Source organism: Macaca mulatta, chromosome 7 (genome assembly GCF_049350105.2).
Source record: "Macaca mulatta isolate MMU2019108-1 chromosome 7, T2T-MMU8v2.0, whole genome shotgun sequence".
Classification (NCBI taxonomy): Eukaryota; Metazoa; Chordata; class Mammalia; order Primates; family Cercopithecidae; genus Macaca; species Macaca mulatta.
The window spans coordinates 94,861,132-94,884,475 of NC_133412.1; the positions used below are offsets into that span (position 1 = coordinate 94,861,132).

Consider the following 23,344-nt stretch of genomic DNA (forward strand, 5'->3'; position numbering starts at 1 on the left):
TTTTTGCCCATTCAGTATGATATTGGCTGTGAGTTTGTCATAAATAGCTCTTATTATTTTGAGATAGGTTCCATCAATACCGAGTTTATTGAGAGTTTTTAGCATGAAGGGCTGTTGAATTTTGTCAAAGACCTTTTCTGCATCTATTGAGATAATCATGTGGTTTTTGTCTTTGTTTCTGTTTATATGCTGGGTTACGTCTATTGATTTGCATATGTTGAACCAGCCTTGCATCCCAGGGATGAAGCCTACTTGATCGTGGTGGATAAACTTTTTGATGTGATGCTGGATTTGGTTTGCCAGTATTTTATTGAGGATTTTTGCATCTCTGTTCATCAGGGATATTGGTCTAAAATTCTCTTTTTTTGTTGTGTCTCTGCCAGGCTTTGGTATCAGGATGATGTTGGCCTCATAAAATGAGTTAGGGAGGATTCCGTCTTTTTCTACTGATTGGAATAGTTTCAGAAGGAATGGTACCAGCTCCTCCTTGTACCTCTGGTAGAATTCGGCTGTGAATCCATGTGGTCCTGGACTTTTTTTGGTTGGTAGGCTATTAATTATTGCCTCAATTTCAGAGCCTGCTATTAGTCTATTCAGGGATTCAATTTCTTCCTGGTTTAGTCTTGGGAGAGTGTAAGTGTCCAGGAAATTATCCATTTCTTCTAGGTTTTCTAGTTTATTTGTGTAGAAGTGTTTATAGTGTTCTCTGATGGTAGTTTGTATTTCTGTGGAGTCGGTGGTGATATCCCCTTTATCATTTTTTATTGCGTCAATTTGATTCTTCTCTCTTTTCTTCTTTATTAGTCTTGCTAGCGGTCTATCAATTTTGTTGATCTTTTCAAAAAACCAACTCCTGGATTCATTGATTTTTTGGAGGGTTTTTTGTGTCTCTATCTCCTTCAGTTCTGCTCTGATCTTAGTTATTTCTTGCCTTCTGCTAGCTTTTGAATGTGTTTGCTCTTGCTTCTCTAGTTCTTTTAATTGTGATGTTAGGGTGTCAATTTTAGATCTTTCCAGCTTTCTCTTTTGGGCATTTAGTGCTATAAATTTCCTTCTGCGCACTACTTTAAATGTGTCCCAGAGATTCTGGTATGTTGTATCTTTGTTCTCATTGATTTCAAAGAACATCTTTATTTCTGCCTTCATTTCGTTATGTACCCAGTAGTCATTCAGGAACAGGTTGTTCAGTTTCCATGTAGTTGAGTGATTTTGATTGAGTTTCTTAGTCCTGAGTTCTGGTTTGATTGCACTGTGGTCTGAGAGACAGTTTGTTATAATTTCTGTTCTTGTACATTTGCTGAGGAGTGTTTTACTTCCAATTATGTGGCCAATTTTGGAATATGTGCAATGTAATGCTGAGAAGAATGTATATTCTGTTGATTTGGGGTGGAGAGTTCTGTAGATGTCTATTAGGTCTGCTTGGTGCAGAGTTGAGTTCGATTCCTGGATATCCTTGTTATCTGTCTCATTGACCTGTCTAATGTTGACAGTGGGGTGTTGAAGTCTCCCGTTATTATTGTATGGGATTCTAAGTCTCTTTGTAAGTCTCTAAGGACTTGCTTTATGAATCTGGGTGCTCCTGTATTGGGTGCATGTATATTTAGGATAATTAGCACTTCCAGTTGAATTGATCCCTTTACCATTATGTAATGGCCTTCTGTGTCTCTTTTGATCTTTGATAGTTTAAAGTCTGTTTTATCAGAGACTAGTATTGCAACCCCTGCTTTTTTGTGTTTTCCATTTGCTTGGTAGATCTTCCTCCATCCCTTTATTTTGAGCCTATGTGTGTCTCTGCATGTGAGATGGGTCTCCTGAATACAGCAAATTGATGGGTCTTGACTCTTTATCCAATTTGCCAGTCTGTATCTTTTAATTGGACCATTTAGTCTATTTTCATTTAAGGTTAATATTGTTATGTGTGAACTTGATCCTGTCATTATGATAGCAGTTGGTTATTTTACTTGTTAGTTGATGCAGTTTCTTCATAGCATCGATGGTCTTTACATTTTGGCATGTTTTTGCAATGACTGGTACCAGTTGTTCCTTTCTATGTTTAGTGCTTCCTTCAGAGTCTCTTGTAGGGCAGGCCTGGTGGTGACACAATCTCTAAGCATTTGTTTGTCTGTAAAGGATTTTATTTCTCCTTCACTTATGAAACTTAGTTTGGCTGGATATGAAATTCTGGGTTGAAACTTCTTTTCTTTAAGAATGTTGAATATTGGCCCTCACTCTCTTCTGGCTTGTAGAGTTTCTGCTGAGAGATCTGCTGTTAGTCTGGGTTTCCCTTTGTGGGTACCCAACCTTTCTCTCTGGCTGTCCTTAACATTTTTTCCTTCATTTCAACTTTGGTGAATCTGACAATTATGTGTCTTGGAGTTGCTCTTCCTGAGGAGTATCTTTGTGGCGCTCTCTGTATTTCCTGAATTTGAATGTTGGCCTGCCTTACTAGGTTGGGGAAGTTCTCCTGCATGATATCCTGAAGAGTGTTTTCCAACTTGGTTCCATTTTCCCCCTCACTTTCAGGCACACCAATCAGATGTAGATTTGGTCTTTTCACATAATCCCATATTTCTTGGAGGCTTTGTTCATTTCTTTTTCCTCTTTCTTCTCTAGACTCCTCTTCTTGCTTCATTTCATTCATTTGATCTTCAATCATTGATACTCTTTCTTCCAGTTGATCGAGTCAGTTACTGAAGCTTGTGCATTTGTCACGTAATTCTCGTGTCATGGTTTTTATCTCTATCAGTTCGTTTATGGCCTTCTCTGCATTGATTATTCTAGTTATCCATTCTTCCATTCTTTTTTCAAGATTTTTAGTTTCTTTGCACTGGGTACTTAGTTCCTCCTTTAGCTCTGAGAAGTTTGATTGACCGAAGGCTTCTTCTCTCAACTCATCAAAGTCATTCTCTGTCCAGCTTTATTCTGTTGCTGGCGATGAGTTGCATTCCTTTGGAGGGGTAATGCTCTCTTATTTTTTGAATTTCCAGCTTTTCTGCCCTGCTTTTTCCCCATCTTTGTGGTTTTATCTGCCTTTGGTCTTTGGTAATGGTGATGTACTGATGGGGTTTTGGTGTGGGTGTCCTTTTTGTTTGTTAGTTTTCCTTCTAACAGTCAGGACTCTCAGCTGCAGGTCTGTTGGAGTTTGCTTGAGGTCCACTCCAGACCCTGTTTGCCTGGGTGTCAGCAGCGGAGGCTGCAGAAAATAGAATATTGCTGAACAGTGAGTGTTGCTGTCTGATTCTTGCTCTGGAAACTTCGTTTCATGGTGTGCCCAACTGTGTGAGGTGTGAGGTGTTGGTCTGCACCTAGTGGAGTATGTCTCCCAGTTAGGTTACTCAAGGGTCAGGGACTGACTTGAGCATGCAGTCTGTCTGTTCTCAGATCTCAACCTTCGTGCTGGGAGACCCACTGCTCTCTTCAAAGCTGTCAGACAGGGTCATTTACATCTGCAGAGGATCTGTTGCTTTTTGTTTAGCTATGCCATGTCCCCAGAGGTGGAGTCTACAGAGGCAGGCAGGCCTCCTTGAGCTGCAGTGGGCTCCACCCAGTCCGAGCTTCCCTGTGACTTTGTTTACCAACTTAAGCCTCAGCAATGGCAAGCGCCCCTCCCCCAGCCTTGCTGCCACCTTGCAGTTAGATCTCAGACTGCTGTGCTAGCAATGAGGGAGGCTCCATGGGCGTGGCACCCTCCGGGCCAGGTGTGGGATATAATCTCCTTGTGTGCCATTTGCTAAGACCCTTGGTAAAGTGCAGTATTAGGGTGGGAGTTACCCGATTTTTCAGGTGTTGTGTGTCTCAGTTTCCCTTGGCTAGGAAAAGGGATTCACTTCCCCCTGCACTTCCCAGGTGAGGTGATGCCTTGCCCTGCTTCAGCTCTCGCTGGTTGGGCTGTACCCACAGACCAGCACCGATTGTCCAGCACTTCCCAGTGAGATGAACCAGGTACCTCAGTTGAAAATGCAGAAATCACCCATCTTCTGTGTTGCTGGTGCTGGGAGCTGGAGGCTGGAGCTGTTCCTATTCAGCCATCTTGCTCAGGAAGCCTATCTACGTTTCTTGAATGCACTTTGTTCATCTTACATAACCCCCTCAAAGCAATTTTAGGATACATTCTTACTCTTTTTAAAAAGTTCTTTTCTCTTCCCTTGAGAGTAGAACCCAGTAAATGCCTACTTGTTCTTGTACATCTGTTCAAGAGTCAGTAATAGAAGAAAGCTCAATATGCTGTCTTTGAATTGTGGACCTCTGCCTTTTTTAATGTGTAGTTTCTCCTTTTATTTCTTTATCTGATTAATAATTGTCTGTATTATTACTCTATGTGCTCCATAAGGGCAGAGACCATTATCTGTGAGCTCAGCCTTGAATCCATAACACCAAAATATCTTAAGCACTAAGATAATCAATTTTTCCTCTTCTTTCTTCCTTTTAATTTAATATAATATATTTAAATAATATACTTTATTTTAAGCCTCCTCTAAGAGTTACAATAATGTTGTAGTGAAAGAACACACAAGAAAATAGGGCTGAGTTTTTCAAACTATATAGTCCATGGGTATTTGGAATTGTATGAACAAATTGTTGGTGTATAATGGGGGTCAGAAAACGACGGCCTAGCATTCAAAACAACCTGCCACCTGTTTTTGTAAAGTTTTATTGCAAAATAGGCTGCCCATGTATTTACACATTGCTTATGATGGCTTCTGGGCTCTAACAGCAGAGTTTAGTATTTGCAACAGGGAGTGTATGATTTCAAAGTCTAAAATATATACTGTTTGTCCTTTTATAGAGAAAAGTTCACCAGTCCCTGAGGTATAGAAATTAAATGAGAATTTTTAGATTTGCAATTTTCTGTGTGATTAAGACAAAATAAAATAATAAAGGAAAATTTCTTCTTTATTTATTTCTAAATTTTTTATTATACTTTAAGTTCTAGGGTACATGTGCACAACGTGCAGGTTTGTTGCATAGGTATACACGTGCCATGTTGGTTTGCTGCACCCATTACCTCATCATTTACATTAGGCATTTCTCCTAATGCTATCCCTCCCCCTGCCCCCACCCCATGACAGGGCCTGGTGTGTGATGTTCCCTGCCCTGTGTCCAAGTGTTCTCATTGTTCAGTTCCCACCTATGAGTGAGAACATGCAGTGTTTGGTTTTCTGTCCTTGTGATAGTTTGCTCAGAATGATGGTTTTCAGCTTCATCCATGTCCCTGCAAAGGACATGAACTCATCATAACAAAGGAATATTTCTAATCATCTAGATGACTAATAGAATAGCCTTCTTGATTTCGATTTATGTCGTTTTTACCAAATTAAGGGCAAGTGGGATAATAATACTCTACAAATGAAGACATTGCAGCTGTTTAAATGGTGAAAGGTTTTTGGAAAATTTTGGTTATGATATAGAACATAGCACATAGCACTACAAGTATATTGCATCGCACTACAGATGGGCCACAAACTCCCAAGAACCTGCATCTTTCCATTGAAAGAGGATGCATTGCAAACATTCATTGTTTGTATGTATCAACATACAATTCAATAGACACAAAAGTAGCAGTAAATAAAAAACATATTTTTTTCAGTGCTGAATTCTTGGGTGCTTCATTAAATAATAAAATTGTATAATAGTGACTGACTTGAGTATTGCTGAATAGGAAAAGTGAAGAAAAAATCCTAGTAATCACTAATCACAATAACTCAGACAATAGTACATCAAGCTCCAAACAACTTTAATCAAGTCAGTTATTCAACTATACACATCCATAGCTTTCTTTTAATAAGCCTACACTAACCCTTTAGTTTCAGTGAAAAATCATTTCTCACACTAATGTTTTAATTTGAATTTTATCAACTTCATATTTTGTTTGCGTTTTTTGTCTGATTTGGTAATTGTATAAAACCTATGAGCCTAAAAAGTTGATACCAAATTTTATTGTTGGGTATATGAAAACACCATAATATTAAAAAAAAGTTAGTATGAGAGCGGCCCCTTTTAAGAAGTCCTGCACCTTACTCGATTTTGAAGAACATGGAATGCACCTGCTACCAGGTCCTGGATCTACTCCTAAATGAAGTCAGTCATGCCAGGGGCCTAAGACACATCTTTCCACAGACTGTCCTTCATCAAAGATAATTTTGCCTACCAGACACAGCCATTCATTCATTTTTTCACCAATTTTTAAGGGTTTTTTTTTTGAGCATTTCCTATGAGCTAAGGGCCTAGGAAAAGGGCTGCTGATAGTAACAGGATTCAACTTCTGATCTCAGGAGCACCAAGTGCGGCTTGAGAAACAGGACAGAAATGATTCTAACATGATGTGACAAGACCAGAAAGTATGGTGGGAAAAAAGGAGAGCACTAACTTAGCTAGAGAGTTGGGAGAATGTTTTCACATGGAGGTGATGCACTGGTTTCAAAGAATGAAGAGGAGTCGTCCAAGTGAAGCGGAGTGGGGAGAAGGAAGGACATTCTAAGCAGAAGTGCTCACCCCCTGGTTTCCGGGGACCAGTGGGAAATATACCAAGAATAAATCTCACAATTTTTTTTCTTTATCGATATTCTCAGGATATCCTAAGACGCCTAAAACTAAATTACCACTTGCGAACACATTAGATGCCGGGACTGTGGAGATTTAAGGGAGTCATATTGCTCTGCACCTTGAAGAAGTTGACAGGACTCACCCACACGGTGAAGTCAGCAGAGCGTTTGATGCTCCTTCCTTGAGTCCCACCACCCTTCACCTCGGACACCGTTTTCCTTCTATGTCTGCCCGTTAAGCCGCACCCCAGTGAGAAAATGAACAACATTCCAAGACTCAGAGCAGGCTTCAGGGACAGAGAGGAGCCGCAAGAGGGCGCTGCTCCCTTCAGCTTGTGGTTTGACACAAATTTCATCTTTCCTTTCCGCACACATCTCTTTGTTCTGCCTGTGGCCTGATTTGTAGAGCAGTTTGCCATGCTTAACACGTGAGTCAAGATTTTGTAGAAGATTCTGCCAAAGAATCAACAACATAAAGAAATATACCTCTCGGTTTGGATATCTCTCAACAAAACCTTCTACTGCTTCTCAGCCAGCCATGCTGTTTGCTTCCTGCTCAGGACTTGTGATCTTGTTGATAATCAGTGAGTAATGTTTACTCAGAACTTCTGAGATGTTCTATTCCTTAGCTTTAGGATGACCTTTAACCCCTTCCAAACTGGAGACCATACTGTCTATTGCCAGTATAATAACGTCTTTCCTTTTTTTTTTTAGGAAGGACCAATGGAGACTCAGTGACCCAGACAGAAGGTCCAGTTACCCTCCCTGAGAGGGCAGCTCTAACATTAAACTGCACTTATCAGACCAGCTATTCAGCTTTTATATTCTGGTATGTCCAGTATCCAAACAAAGAGCCTGAGCTCCTCCTGAAAAGTTCAGAAAACCAGGAGACGAACAGCAGAGGTTTTCAGGCCAGTCATGTCAAGAGTGACAGTTCCTTCCATCTGGAGAAACCCTCGGTGCAGCTGTCGGACTCTGCCGTGTACTACTGTGTTCTGAGAGACACAGTGGGAGGGACTGCAGCGAGAGCCCAGCACAAACCCCGGGGGCCGCAGGTGGGGCCTGGGTGTGAGCGGCTTTGGGAGGGGGCGTTATTTTCTGTCTCCAGGGTTCTACCCTGCAGCCTTCCTCCATGTAATTCCAGCTCTGATTCTTTGGTGCCAAGAAGCCATGGAGATTTTACATTACACCACACAGAGGAATTGGGGGAGGAACAGTCTAAAGCAGAACCTAAGCTCTGTTTTCTAGAAATGCTTCTGTCCTCAGTCCAGATGTCTCTTCTTCCCCTCAGATGGCATACATTCCTGAGAAGTGACATTAACTTGCTATGTGACAGTTCAGTTGGTCTATGCTGAAATACTTCATAACCTGTCAATAAAAACTCTAAGGGGAAACAGTTCATGGACTAATGATCACCTTGAATCTACTCCCTTGTGTTTACAATGGAGACCAAGGTGGTTTGTCTTGCTGAGTTTCACCTGCAGAAACTCCATCTCCAGGGACTGCGGCATTTGTCCTCTCTTCCCTTGACTTTTCCTTCTCTTGTGGTTGCTAAGAAATTCTGCTACCTGAGTAAGTTCTATGAGGAGAGTGTGCTGATGAGAGGCTTTCCTTGTGTTATCAGCACTGTGGTTTCAGAGCAGCCCAGTCAGTAAAGGCTGCACCCATGGCTTGTCTTGCCCACACTGTTTACACCCCTCCACACTGATCTTCCTGTTGGCCTGGCAGCTGTTTATTGTAACACTAAATCATGACCTGGATTTTTGACTTGAGGATCTGTGTTACGAGAAATTCTGGATTTGGGACATTACTTTAACTTGGGAACTAACATTTTTATCATTGCATTTATGCCTGTGATCCTTCTAAATTGCATCAAATTTAGCAGCCAAGAAAGACTTTATAAAAAAGAGGTGAATGAACATGGAGTTTTGTTCACTGGGACCCGAAATGGAGAAAATAATCTCATAATTCTCTATATCAAAGAGCATAAAACAGAAATGTGGGCCCCTCACCAAAACTCTCAGAATGTAGCTCACCACGAGAAATTATTCCTAATATTTGGAGTTCTGTGAGACTTGTTTGTCCTTTTTCTATCCTGCATGATCCTGTGAGTTTTACACATAAAAAGGTACAGGTTTTTGCAGACCCCGAAGTTTTTTCTTTGATTTCTGGGGTGCTCTTTAAGAAAAAGAAAATTAAATTATAAATTTAAGTTTCTAGGTTCCGGGGTAGAAAGGGGCTCTAAAATCAAAGCCTAATATACTTCATGGTAAATCTGCATTTAGGGTTCCATAGAGATCATCTTCTTTAAGACTGAAATATTATAATAGTCTTAGCTTGTCCTGATACTGGGAGGTTCCCTAACCCCCAGTCCTCTTTTCCACGGCAGCACTAGAATCACTTTAGCTATCATTAATATGAGTATTTTCACTTCTATCATTTAAAAAAACAGCTTTATCGAGATACAATTCGCATACCTTAAACTTCATCCTTTTAAGTCTGCAATTCAGTGGTTTTAGTATATTCACAGTTATCAATCATTATTGTGATCTAACTCCAGAATATCTTCACCACCTCACAAAGAAAATGTGTGCCCACTAGCACTCACCCCCATTCTTTTCTTACCCTAGCCATAAATCAAATAAAATATATTTTTAATGAAGAATAATAACACAAAACTTTGATGAACCCACTCTTATTGTAAATATAGGACCTCTTATGAACCTATATCTAAGGGGTGAAACATAAGTCCCAATATTTAACACTGCAAAGAGTTTAATGACTGTGCTGCAAGGGACAAAAGCCAGTGGAGATTGAACTCTGCTGGTATTTTAATAGGATTCCTATGATTTTTGGTAATGCTCTGGTTATAAATTATATATTTTTAGTTTTTTTCCTATCCTAATCTCCACTACAATTAATGTGTGAGGATTGGAATAGCAGGGGCATTTTCAGGAGCACACATATTGAGTTATAACAGAAACTCCTGCATTTAAGCAGTGAGTAGAATTTTTGGAATTTATTTTTGTTTACACACACACACAAATATATGTGCAAATAAACATGTATATATTTTTCTCTGCTGTTACTTGACATGGCAAACACTGAACAGATTTGGTGACTCAAGAGGTATGATGTAAAATCATTTATTAACAATAAACTATTTCTTACATAACCTTTGCTGGATTCCGTGACTGGCAAAGTAGTAACAAAGATTGAGACTAAAAGTTTTTCCTTCCTGCTAGAGAGTGAAAACTCTGTGTGGTTAGTTTGCACTTTGATTCCATCTGAAGAAAAAGACATATGTAAGACCAAAAGGTGCATAATTATATCATCCCATGTATTCACTATAGCTCATAATAAATTGTAAGCCTCACATTTTCCACCAAAGATGAATTAACTAACCATGATTCAATTTTACCACTGTATATTTACAGTCCAGTAAGTTATATTGAGACAAAATTGGTACTTAGGACAGTCTAGGATCTTCCATCTATACAGGAAGCATGTGACATGGCACAGTCAAACTCATCATACATCTGTTAACCATACTTCCTGTAAAAGGCAGAAGCCTCACACAGCCCAGTAACTTTGCTAGTACCTCTTGAGTGCAAGGTGGAGAATTAAGATCTGGATTTGAGACGGAGCACAGAACATTTCACTCAGGGGAAGAGCTATGAACATGCTGACTGCCAGCCTGCTGAGGGCAGTCATAACCTCCATCTGTGTTGGTAAGCAGGACCACCAGCACAGAACTCAGACTCCTGTTAGCTCAGAAGGATGTGGAGGGAGGCAGACCTTTGTAGTCTAATGAGGCTTAGAAAGAAGGGGTAACAGGCAATGAAATCAGAGCACTAGGTCCTAAGCCACTTAATCCATTTTATCCCCAGTGTTGCAAATAAGGGATCAGTCTATTTTTCCTCTTTTCTGCAGGATCCAGCATGGCTCAGAAGGTAACTCAAGCTCAGACTGAAATTTCTGTGGTGGAGAAGGAGGATGTGACCTTGGACTGTGTGTATGAAACCCGTGATACTACTTATTACTTATTCTGGTACAAGCAACCACCAAGTGGAGAATTGGTTTTCCTTATTCGTCAGAACTCTTTTGATGAGCAAAATGAAATAAATGGTCGATATTATTCGAACTTCCAGAAATCCACCAGTTCCTTCAACCTCACCATCACAGCCTCACAGGTCGTGGACTCAGCAGTATACTTCTGTGCTCTGAATGAAGCCACAGTGAGATGGGTGTCGGTGGGAGCCCTACAAAAACCTCAACAAGAGACAGGGTTCCTGGGGAGAGACTCCATCACAGACAGGAAGAAGCAAGTTGGGGCTGTGTCAGCACAGGTGGTTTGGAAAGGAAACCTGAGTTCAATTCATGTACAGTGTCTAGATATATCATTTATTAGAAGCATGGGTGTCTTCTATTCTTTAGAATAGATTGAGACAGAATATATAGCACATATTTTTATATCATATATAGAATTATGCAACAAAAAGTGCAAAAACAAAATATATTAATCTCGTGTTGGTTTTATTGAGGGTGGGAAACTATCCAATTATCTTCAGACCAAATGGATGATTCCATTCATAAGCTGTTAAGTTTTCAGAATGATTCATACATTTATGCATTAATTATTACGTAGAATGCTTTAATCCAAGTGTAATAGAAATGCCTTCCATTGATTTTTCTTAATAATGGTATCATTACTAAATGAGGTAGAATAATTAAATTTAGACTTCTTTCCATAATCATACCAGCAACCTCTTATACATCAGAATAGATGTGAAATGTTCCTCAAATTTCCTTTCTCTGGCTCCTCTCTTTTTGTGACATGATTATGATATTTTAAAAGTATCTAAGTATTTTGCTTTCATTTAGAGGCTGCCTACAAAGAGAGATGTGTAAGGTGGGAATTGGTCCTAACCTATTGAATATCTTGCCTTCACCCTTTCCCCTCTGAGTTCTGGCCAGTTTGAAGCTGAGAAGTGGTTAGGGCCAGAATTACAACTGCTATGGCAAACAGAACCCAGATGGTGTGTCCAGTGTCTACTTCCTGTCTAAACATATATTTTCCTTGGATATTACAGCAGGTGCTCAGGAACAGGGATTTTTATTTCTTTTGCTCCACACAAGTTTTTAGAAACCTGAGTTTTTAACATTAAAAGAAAACAGATATCACATTAAAAACTGGATTTCTAGCTTAGCTATAAACATGGGAAGATCTGGGAAACACTCCACTCCCTGGCATAGAGGTCAAAAGTTCTCTTTGGACACATAATGGCTTTGATGTATATGTATTTTATTTTTAAAATTTACAAAAATTTACCATTCATTTCACAGTATGAACTAATTTAAAAGTAAAAATTTAAATTATTAGTTACAAGACATAAACTCATCTTCAAGACAAACAAATCTGAAATACCATCTCATGAAACTACGCCTGTTTTTCCCCCATGATTTCATGTACCATGGGTATATTCCAGCTTGAGAAACTCAAGTGTAGTTTATTCCTAATTTAGGAGGTATTTTTAGCTATAGTAAGCATTGGAGAAACATTAGTTCATAAGACAGACATGGTTCCTGCCTTTATGAAGGCCATGTTTTAGGGGGCTATATCCAGTATAGAATGGTAGGCAGAGGGAATTAAAGTTTTACACAAACAATCTATGTGACCTTGAGAAAGTTATAACTCCCCTGAACCTGTTCTCTCATTTGTAAAATGTAGAGATTTAATTAGGCAGTTCCAAAATTTTACTAGCCTCACAAGAGCACATAGTCCACTACCTTTTTGAGTTCCTAACACTTATTAGCTGCCCTTCTTTTTTGCGAAAGGACGATTAGTTGTTATAGACATATTCGTATTGTTCCACATGTTGCATGATAATGTAACAGTAGTAACAAGAAGCCAAAGGAAGCAGGCAGAGAGGAGAGTGGCTTGTGAAGTCACCTGCTCTCCATACACAGAAACTGCTATTCTATGTAGCCAGGCAGCAGCAGAAGAGGGAGATGAAAAGGAGGAGATGGAAGAAGAGGGAGAAAAGAAGGAAGAAGAGGAGAAGGAGGAAGGGGAGAGGAGGAGGGAAGAAAGAGCGACAAAGAAAGAAAGAACAAGGGAGGAAGAGAGAAGGAGGAAGGGACAGAACAGGTACTAATTCAAAAGTGAATATTTTTATTTGAATTTGAATTTATTGTTTTTTTTCCACAAGGCATTAGACATAGTTTCTTTCCTCAGCATGAGAGAATGAGAAAAACTAGAAGATTCCCATTTGACAAGCATGAGGTCACACTGAACTTGGACTAGCTGGCTGAAACTCCAGAGGACACAGCTCCTCCTGTTAAGTTCTAAGGCAGGTTGAGAGACAGATTTTCTAGTAATTCTGGTTGTCTCTTGTAAAATTAATATAATTCATCTGTTCCTAAAGGAACTAAGTACATTGTAACTGGGAAAGGTTCATTCAATATTAGAGTTGTCTCTAGAGCTGAGTAGCAAATGCAAATGCTCGTAGGTGCCTGGAGTAGAATGAAATGAGTATGATTGTCCAAGTGTTTTAAAAAGGTACAGGCTTGATGATGTGTCACTAGGCACTGGGCCTTGGCATCAGAGGATAAGCAAAAATGACGCAGTAAACCCTATTCTTCTCCTAAGTAGAGTGGGTGTCCCGAAAGGTTATCCAGAGATTGAAGCTTTGTTGTTTGTTCCTGAGTCCTATCTAAGTCAGGCTACAAGCTGTTAGATGTAGACAGGCCAATCCACAAGAGCTATAATACAGGAAGTCTCTTTATGAGGGGCTGGGGAGATGAAGCCATCACAGCCTGCAAGACAGCTGAGGCTTATTCCAGCCTCTGTGAATAAAGTCAATGATAATGACCACTAGGCTTCAGCCCCTGCTACTTCCTAATGATCCTCATCAGGGAACCTCTTCAGGTGTTCCCTGAAATTAGTCACCCTCATATCCCACATCTCAGAGCCTCCAATCTTGCATATGATGGATGTCTTCATTGCAGAATTGTTCCAGTATCCCTGGGCTAGAGTTTGACTGAGTTCAGATAAAGTGTATCACACACAGAGAGAGCTGGTCAAGCTAATGAGCTGTACAGGGTCCCTAATCACTTGACTTAGGAAACTTCTGTTCTGGACCTGATCCACTGTCGTAAGCTTTTTAAAATTAATTTAAAGAATGAAAGCAAATATTAGGGACATATTATGTGTGATACAAAGAATCTCTGAACCTTAACTCTCATCCCTCTTTATTACAGGTAGTAGTTGCCTTCCGTCTGACCCCTAGTACAACCTGCTTAGCACCTACATCCTTTGTGTGTTTGCCCTCATTTCCATCTTCTAATAGACAATAAGATACAAGTTCAACAGCTCGGTGCTGCTTCAACCCCAAATGGTAGCATTAGGAACCTTTCCACCTGATTTCATAACTAAAATTTCCTTTCTTTGGAAACAAGGAAATTTCCCCATCAGAATTGGATACCCTTGGGAGCGAACAGTAAATTGTCAAATGTGTACTCTCCCAGAAGTAGAGTGGAATTCTTAATGTTTCACACAATTGTTATTCCACAACCACCAGTGTCTTTCAGAATTTCCAAACAGAGGGAAAATATTAGGTGGACTTGAAATAGTAACTCAATCCAATAGACTTCCCCAGAAGTGAAAAATAGCTTTGTTTTCTGTTCACTGTATTAAACAAAATACTGCCCTCTAGATCCCATTGCCAATTTATAGTAAGTACAAAGGACAGCAGAACATATTAAACCCATCACAAGTATACGGTAAGCAAAATTTATGGTGTGAAAAACTCTGCAAGACAAACATCTTGGTTCTTTTTTTTCTTCCCATAAACTACAAAGAATGAGTGAGGGGATCTATGGATTAAAAGAGCCTTTAAAAAACATATCAGCCAGAACTGTGGCTTTCCCAGTGCCCCATGCTCACACCATATAGAAGTGCAAGCAGATGAAACTCCAGCATGCCAGCTTGGAGGGGGATCAGGGCGAGCAGCAACTGAATCCAGAGTTCACAGATGCAGCCTGAATGGCACCAGTGGTGAGGGCCTGGGGTGCTCCCATGGATCACCAAGGGAATGATGATGAAGCAAATAAGGACAAAGCCACATGGTAAAATGGCTTCATCGGGAGGAACTGGACACCTGTGAGAAATACTGTGCAGTTCTTTAGCATCTCTGAGTTCTTAGAACATAAGAAAAATTGTACTAAAAACCCCCCTGTCCTCATCAGGAATGACAGATAGAGGCCATGGCAGCTCTCTGGAGCCAGACTGAGCCACCAGCCACCCAGTCCAAGCAATAAAGATGGCCAGAAGTAGAACAGTGGCAGCTTAGGGGACATGAAAGAGAAGCCGGGTGTGGAGTCTGTGGTGCACTTACAGAGATGGCCCTGCACCCACACCTAAGGACATAAGCTACTTACCCACAGGCAAAGCAGCCAACACTAAGGTGCCCATGCAAGCTCTCTGGGACACCAAGTTGGCAGTGAATCAGTGGAGTGCAGGTGCACTGCCAGCCTGTGCCCAGCACCAACAGCATCCCATGGGTCCTGGAGCAGATCTTGCATCTGCAACAGCAGCTATAGCAGATCCAGCTAACCGAGAAGATCTACATTGAGATGAACATGTGGGCCTCCCATGTCCTCCACTGTGGCAGGGCAGGGGCTGACACCCTGAAGACTTTGGGCATGTCCAGCAAATTTCTGCAGCTGTGGTTTTGCTCAGCCAGAAGGCTGGAAACCAAGGTCTGTCTCTGGATGCCTTGAAACAAGCCAAGATACCACATGCCAGCATCCCTTCTACCTTCACCACTCTGCCCCAGGACTGATGCCATTTCCTCTGAAGCCAGATGGGAAAAGGGTACTCTCTTCCCTTTCCCCGTTTGGGAAAACATCGTGTCTTCCATACTGAGTGCTTTGCTCCCTCAGGCTCTGGGCTTGGTGCTCTTCCAGGGTCCTTTCTCCACTATGGCATTAGACCCCTCCAAGAAAGGGAAAGGAAAGCTACAGAACATCTCCAAGCACAAGTGTAAGTACTCTAGCAAGGTTTTGGGGACTGATAGCTTCTCGTAGATCCACCTCTGCTCCAGCACTGGAGAGAGACCCTTCGTGTGCTCTGTAGTCATCGCTTCACCACCAAGGGTAACCTCAGCGTACACGTTCACAAACATCTCCAAGAGAAGGTGAACCCTCAGCTGTTTTCTGAGTTTCAGGACAAAATGGCAACAGGCAATGGCAACCCATATGCACTCTGTACCTGCCCCCATCGATGAATCAAGTCTCTCTTTAGACAGCAAACTTGTCCTTGTAACTTCCTCTCTAAGGCTACCTCAGAATCTCTCTTCAAAGACTAACCCCAAGAACCTCATGGATGGCCTGTTGCCCAATGACCTGCATCCTAGTCCTTCTGCAGTAAGTGAGGGCAGGCTTACCCTCCCTGAGGTATGGACAAACAATAATTCACCAAGGATTGGTGGCTTCTAAGTGAGTGGGACCCCTAGCCAGGACCAGAGACCCTAAAATTACTGTAGCTGTTTGAGAACATCCACAAGGCCACCACTGGCTTCATTTTCTACTGATTCCTAAGCGCTCTCAAAATATATTACTGTACAGGCAGCCACACAGCAGGGAGTGACCATTCCAGTATAAGATTTGTGGCTGAGCTTTTTCTACCAAAGGCAACTTGCAGACGCACCTTGGAGTTCACTGAACCAACACACCCATAAAGAGGCAGCATTCATGCCCCATCTGCCAGAGTTACCAATGCTGTGATATTGCAGCAGCATATTCGGATGCACATGGGCAGTCATATTCCAAATATTCCCTTGCCAGAGGATCCCTGTGACCTTATGGTCCTGATCCAATGACAGTCAGTGAGGATGGCAGTACCAGTGCCATCTGCTATGATGATGTCCTCAAAAGCACTGATGTAGAAGTCAGCTCCCAGGAGGGCCCAAGCAGCTCCTCAAAGATCACTGTACCTCTTTCCACGATGACTTCCTTGGATGCCCCAGGTGGGGGGATTGGGTCCTATTCCTTTTGACTTGCAGTGCCAGAGCAGCCGAAAAATGGTTCAGTGGAGAGCAATGTCTTGACCAAAAACTCATCCTCACTGAAACGAGACCAGGAGTGTGAGAACCAAGTTCAGACACCATGGAAACCAGGTCCTTCCAAGCACTGTCTCCGGTCAATAGTGAGGCACAAATCATCAAGTCAATGTCTCCTGATGCTGGGGGCAAATCAGAGCGCTTTGAGAACAGATGCAGAGATGGAGGGTCAGAGCAATCTCCCTTCAACTTTATCTGAGCCCAGCCAACATATGTCAAACTTGAAGTTCCAGGTATATTTGTAGGACCCTCAATCTTGTCTCCATTGATGACCCCTTTGTTAGATGCCCAGCTACACCGTCAGGTCAAGCAACACGGCTGCACCCAGTGTGGGAAGAACTTCTTGTCCACTAGTCTTTTCAGACTCATGGACAGACTCACACCTGAGAGAAGCCTTTTGCATGCGACATTTGTGGGACAGTTTTTACCACCAAAGGCAACTTGAGGGTCTACTATATGACACATGGGGTGAACAATAACTCAGCACACCATGGGAGGAACCTGGTCCTGAAGAACACCATGGCTCTATTAGGCACAAACTGAAAAAGAGTCTCAAAAATGTTTCCTAAGGAAATCCCAGCCCCTAAGGAAATCCTTTGGTGAATGTGGACCCTGTTGTAAGGAACCAGTATACGCCTACACTTGACGGTGGTCTGGCAGTGAAAACCAGTGAGCAATTTTGTGATCCAGAGTAGCTGTATTCCTACCTTCCTGGTTTCCTTGGGGGCTGTCTCAATCATGAATAACACCACCATCTGCAAGATGATGGCTCCCAATCAGGAGTCAGTGTGGATGTGGAAAAACCAGGTGCAATTGACAGCATTCCCAAACACCAGTTCCCTCACTTCCTGGAAGAAAACAAGCTTGCAGTCTTCTTTTTTTTTCTTTTATTTCGTTTTTCTTTTTCTTTTTCTTAATTTTTTTTTAGCTTAGCTTAACTTGCCTGGAAGGATAAATACAGACAGAGTTAAATCTCTAGAATCTGCCTTTTTTTTTTTTTTTGTAAAGACCCATCTCCTCCTCTTTTCCTTCTTTTTTATTTTTATTTTTATTTTTGAGATGGAGTCTTGCTCTGGAGGTTGGAGTGCAGTGGCACGATCTCAGCTCACTGCAATCTCCACCTCCCAGGTTCAAGCAATTCTCCTGCCTCAGCCTCCCGAGTAGCTGGGACTACAGGCATGTGCCACTGCATGCAGCTAAGTTTTGTATTTTTAGTAGAGATGGGGTTTCATCATATTGGCCAGGCTGGTCTCGAACTCCTGACCTCATGATCTGCCTGCCTCGGCCTCCCAGAGTGCTGGGATTACAGGCATGAGCTTCCTGCGCCTGGCCTTCTTTTTCTGAAGGGTATGCAAATGATGTTTATGAAGGTCATGACCACCACCTCAAGCACGACTGAAATGAAAATGAAAAAAATTATACCCAAACAAATATACGCTAGATTTTTTTTTTTTTTGAAAGCAGCAGGTCTTGCAAAGTAGCCTTGTTACTTGTAACAAACTGTATACATAGGACTTTCATACAACCTAGGGTGACTTTTTCTAAGACCATTATCTATTTCAAGGTGGAACCATTGGAACTTATTGAACCACAGTGGAAGACACACTACTTAGCCTAATTGGCGCAAAGGGTACTGGTAACTGTATGCAGGTAAACAGACATGATCTGTCATCTATTTAGGAAACTGTTTTATATTCCCCCAACCCTGTTCACATCTTTTTTTTTTTAAATATACTTTAAAAAGAACAAAAAACTAAGGTTGTACAATTATAAAATTGCTTCAACCTTAGGACCTTAAGTAGGATGCCCTCAGATGGACTTATGTTAGTGCTTAGGGATTCATTGTGTGTGTTGCTGCTTATTCAAATGCAGTTCAGTCAGAGCCACAAGAGTGCCAATGTCCTCTTCATACTTCCCAAACGCCTTTTTCTTCCCGAACCTGAGGTGGACACCTGAACGGGGAATCTCAGGTGACTTAATTTAGTTTGCCAGTGCCTACCCTATTGAAAAACTGGGTTTTCATTCTTAAGAAGAAACTCATGGAAGGGTGTGTTTCCTGCCATACATACTATTTTTTTGTTTTGTTTATTTGGTACAACTTAGGAAAATTATTTTTTCTTGAGGATTTTATGAAGGCTATGAAGTTGGAACAGGTGAGTCCTGGATAGGAAAGCTTTTACTTTATCTACTTTATTTATCTGTTTATTAGCCATAGTCTCTATTTTCCTATTTTAAGACTGCTGAAGAATTCCCAGGTTCTGTCTTAAACCTAAAAGTCAATGTATTGGTGGACAGAGTTGGATGTTCAAGGTGTTTTGTGATTCCTTTATTTGTAATCTCCTTTTGTATATGTAATGATATTGAGCAAATGAAACATCTCTGTAATGGTTTAACAAAAAAGGAGAAAGAAAAATCCTAACTTCTGGGAGAAGTCTGTCCCCTGTATGTGGAAGGCCCTGATTGAAATGTAGATGGAGACTGTTAGCTAATGTTTTGCCTGTTGGTTATTGTACCTGATTTTAGGCTTCCCCCTAACCACACCCCGCCCTTTTTTTTTTTTTTTTTTGCCATTTGTGCCTTTTCTTCTGGTATTGTAAGTGAACACAATAATGGTATCTGTTTATCCTGTGAAGTGGATATTGTTACAGAGAACACACCAGTGACTTTTTCACTGTTGAGCTAATAATGCCTTGTCAATGTATGATCTTTGGAGAAACTCCTGTAGCTGCTACTGTTATCTGTTGGAAAATAAATTTTGAATGGTTTCTCTTTGGAAAACATGTCCACAAATCGCAATATGTGACTCTTAGATGAATTCTGAATCAGACAAGCTGTAAAATAATTGAAAATATGAACACATTTACTAATTTGGTTGTGTTTCTAAAAAGTCAAAATTTAGTGATAGTACTAAAATAAGCAAAAGCAAAATAATATGATATTTTAAAAATGTATGAATGGGTTTAAAAAAATAATTGAATGGCTAAATGCAATTGGGGCATAAATAAAACAAGACTGACCAAGAATCAATATTTGATGAACATGGGTGATGGGTACATGGAGTTTCATTGTTCCATACTGTGTACTTTTCTATACATTTGAGAAATTTTCTTTAATAAAATTAAAAATAGAAATTGGCTAGATTCAAATCCTGTCATCTCCAGTGCAGCGTGACTTTTGATTCTTTAGCCCATTGATGTCTCAATTTCCTCATCCATTAAATGGTGATAATAGAATTTACCTCTTGAAGTCGAGTTGAGAATTAAAATTATACATATTTGCATTACACCTATATGTTTAAATTAAACTATACATGATTTTATACAGACACAGTTTTCACACAGTGCCTAGCATGGCATGTCGACACAGTGGAGACTCGGTTTGTGACAGCCAATGTTAATGGAAAGGGTGGAATTTGTTCAGGACCTAAATCAGATTTTCAATCATGTGCTAGTTTCAAAACACCACACTGTTCCTTGACGCGTTTTTCAAAGGAAAGAGCCAAAACTTATTGATAAGGCAAGGACATCTTGGCTCTGCTTGAAAATCACCCCAACAGGGCCCTATATCCCTATTTGCAGCTCCGGTAAATAAACCCATTTGCAGCTGCTCCCCCACCAGTACCCACCCTGCTGATAGGCCCCAGGCCCTGTAGAGAAACAGCACATGAGGGATGTTTAACATAAAAGTGTTTTCAGGGGGCAGGCAGGGCTGCTTTAATTGCCCTAACTAGGTAATTTAAGGTACATTTTCTCATATTTGCCAACAGACCAAAGAAGTAATGCTCTAAGATGTAATCAATATTCACATCAGCCTTCAAACCAATTTGGTTTCAGTCTTTCACAATATTGAAATAAACAACCCAGTGAAGTCCCACACATCAAGATAAAAGCTAACAAAGAAATGACATTTTTCCCTTGAGCAAATATACACCTAAAAGATGACTCGTGAAGCAATAAATATAGGTTATGGAGATTTTCCTCTCTTAAGAGTACATAAACACTTTTAAAATGTACTTGAAATATTACTGATTGCTGAATTAATATATTTTGTAAGATGAGGTAATTATTGACAAAGAAGATATTCTCATCCTGTGTTCAGTTTAAATGCAAGCTGTCATACAAAAGAGAGGAGATTTATAACCTGCTCCAGGAAGCTAGGAGAAGGTTTCATTCACCAGCAGAGCACAGACACCTCCTCACTCTTCTGCTTGTTAACAGTAATATGGATGCCACTGTGTCTGGATATGGATCTGTGTCTCTGCTTAAATTGTCCCCATTGCACAGAATGTCCTTTTTCCATCTCCACAGGCTAAACTTCTGTCTCAACCTTCTATGACTGTGCTTTCGGAAAGGAAAGTGTAGAACACAGTAGGTGAGAAAAGACATCTGTTTTGCTGGTTGATAGTCTAGAAGATGTGGCCTAGACATTGAATATTGTCATTTCATAATTTATAAGAACAACTATTAAAATGCAGAGTGGTCCTGGATAACGTACAGTCACCATTCTTATCTTACAAGACACAGCTGTCCTGATGCAAAGATACAACGTGTGTAATCTTTCCTTCTCTAAACTTCTCAATCACTCTTTAACCTTTGTTCCTGCTTACCACTTGATATGTTGCATTATGGTTCCGAAAATTCATATCTATAACTATACCATGATCAGAATGGCTAAAGTGAAAAAGACTACACTAAATGTTGACAAGAACATGGAGCAACAGAAATTCATGTATTCAGTTGGAAGGAATGTCAACTGGCACAATTTCAAAAAACATTTGGCAATATTTACTACAGCTGAACATGTGCATTCCCTGTGATGCAGAAATTCCATTTCTACCTATATGCCCAGTAAAAAGTTACATATATTCATTTGTAAAACATGTACAAGAATAAGAACATGTATTACATCAGTGATTATAATATCCTAAAAATGGAAAACAACTCAGATGCACATCAACAGTTTCAAAGATAAATGAATTATGATAATGAAATACTACCCAGCAATGAGAATGAATAAATTTGCCATATGCTCAAGGCAGATTGAATCACACAAATATTACTGAGTGAAAAATGAAAGCAAAAGAAATTTAAAAAAAAAAGGCAAGACTAAGCTATGAAGTTGTAAGTCAGGAGAGTGAAGATAGGAGCTATCTTTATAAGGAGATAGTGACTTGGAAAGAGTACAAGGGAGGTTTTTGGATGTTGGCAACGCTGGTTCTCAATTTGGGTGCTGGTTACATAGGCGATTTCACTTTGTGAAAATTCACCAAGCTCTACATTTAAGTTCTGTGCACTTTACTGAATCTATATTATACTTTAAAAGTTTTTAAAAGAAACCTTATCCATCCCATTGCCTAAATTTTGAGAACATAATTCTTATTCAATCCATCTTCATAGCCCCACTGCCCTTCACATTAGCCTTTATTTAAAAGATGCTTCGTAATTGTTTTCTCAACAAAGGACTGAGCTACATGTTTAAAAAAATGCTCTGGTCCCAGGTCCTAGGATCTAGTGTGTTATTAGATGGACTTGAACTTTCCTGTGTAGCTTACTAATTACTGCTCTGAGATTAGATCTTTGATATTTACATGGTTTTTCTCTTTCTCTCCACTCAAATCTAATGTTGAATTGTAATTCCCAGTGTTGGAGGCGGGGTCTGGTGGGAGGTGACTGGATCATGGAGGTGGCTTCTAATGGTTTAGCACCACCCCTCTAGTGCTCTCTCATGATAGAGTTGTCAAGAGATCTGGTTGTTTTAAGTTGTGTGGCACCTCCCTCTTTGCTCCCTCTCTCTCTGTCTCCTGTTGGGCATGTGAAAATGTACTTGCTTCTCCTTCACCTTCTGCCATGATTTTCTGAGTTTCCTAAGGCCTCCCCAGCCATGCCTCCAGTATAGCCTACAGAACTGTGAGTCAATTAAACCTCTTTTCTTCATAATACCCGATCTCAAGTAGTTCTTTATAGCAGTGTGAGAATGGTCTAATACAAGCATGTTACACATGGTTTTCTGTGACAGGCTTTTAACTGGCCTCCCTCCTTCCAGCATTTCCTCCCCATAATCTGCTCTCATACCCTACAAATGACTTATTCTTTTAAGAAACACAGCATCAATAACATCAGTCCTCTGTTTAACAACCTTCAATGACCATCCTTTGCCTATAGGAGTACCGTTAATTAAAACTCATGGTGTAGCTCTCGATGGCCTCTACAGTAGTCACGAAATTTCTGCTTCATCAGATTAAGTCTAACTTGTGAATGAGGTTGGGAGACATTTACTGTCCTCCATTAACAGCTCTGCTCATAGTCCTTTGCTCCCATCATTACACCTGTCTGAATGCTTACCATAATTATTTCTCCCGATCCTAGAGGCTATCTCTGATCATTATTATCTTGTGAAGAATTTTCTGGTCACCCCAGCTCACAGTGATCTCTCCCTTCTGATAAATTACCAAAAAAATGTTTTAAATATATTTCAAAAAGACTTTTTTCAAAAAAAAATTTTTGAAATATAGTTTTATATGTTTTATGTATGTTTTAAAATATAGTTGACTTAATTTTACGGTGCACTTTCATAAGCACTATCTCATTCACTCTTTATAATAACATTATTAACAAGGCAAGGTACAAAGAACTAATCTCATTTTGTAGATTAAAAACTGAGGTTCAGAGAAGTGAGGGG

General features: G+C 40.3%; 1 pseudogene and 1 gene segment (V, D, J or C); both read left to right on the plus strand.

Annotated features, from left to right (window-relative positions):
* The first annotated feature begins 10,082 nt into the window (after positions 1-10,082).
* LOC106999337 (T cell receptor alpha variable 19-like) lies at positions 10,083-11,057 on the plus strand. The segment is given in 2 exon segments: positions 10,083-10,273; positions 10,476-11,057. Coding segments are annotated over 2 exon segments (564 nt in total).
* Positions 11,058-14,589: 3,532 nt separating this feature from the next.
* Positions 14,590-17,638, plus strand: LOC100423457 (sal-like protein 4 pseudogene; annotated as a pseudogene).
* The last annotated feature ends 5,706 nt before the right edge of the window (positions 17,639-23,344 follow it).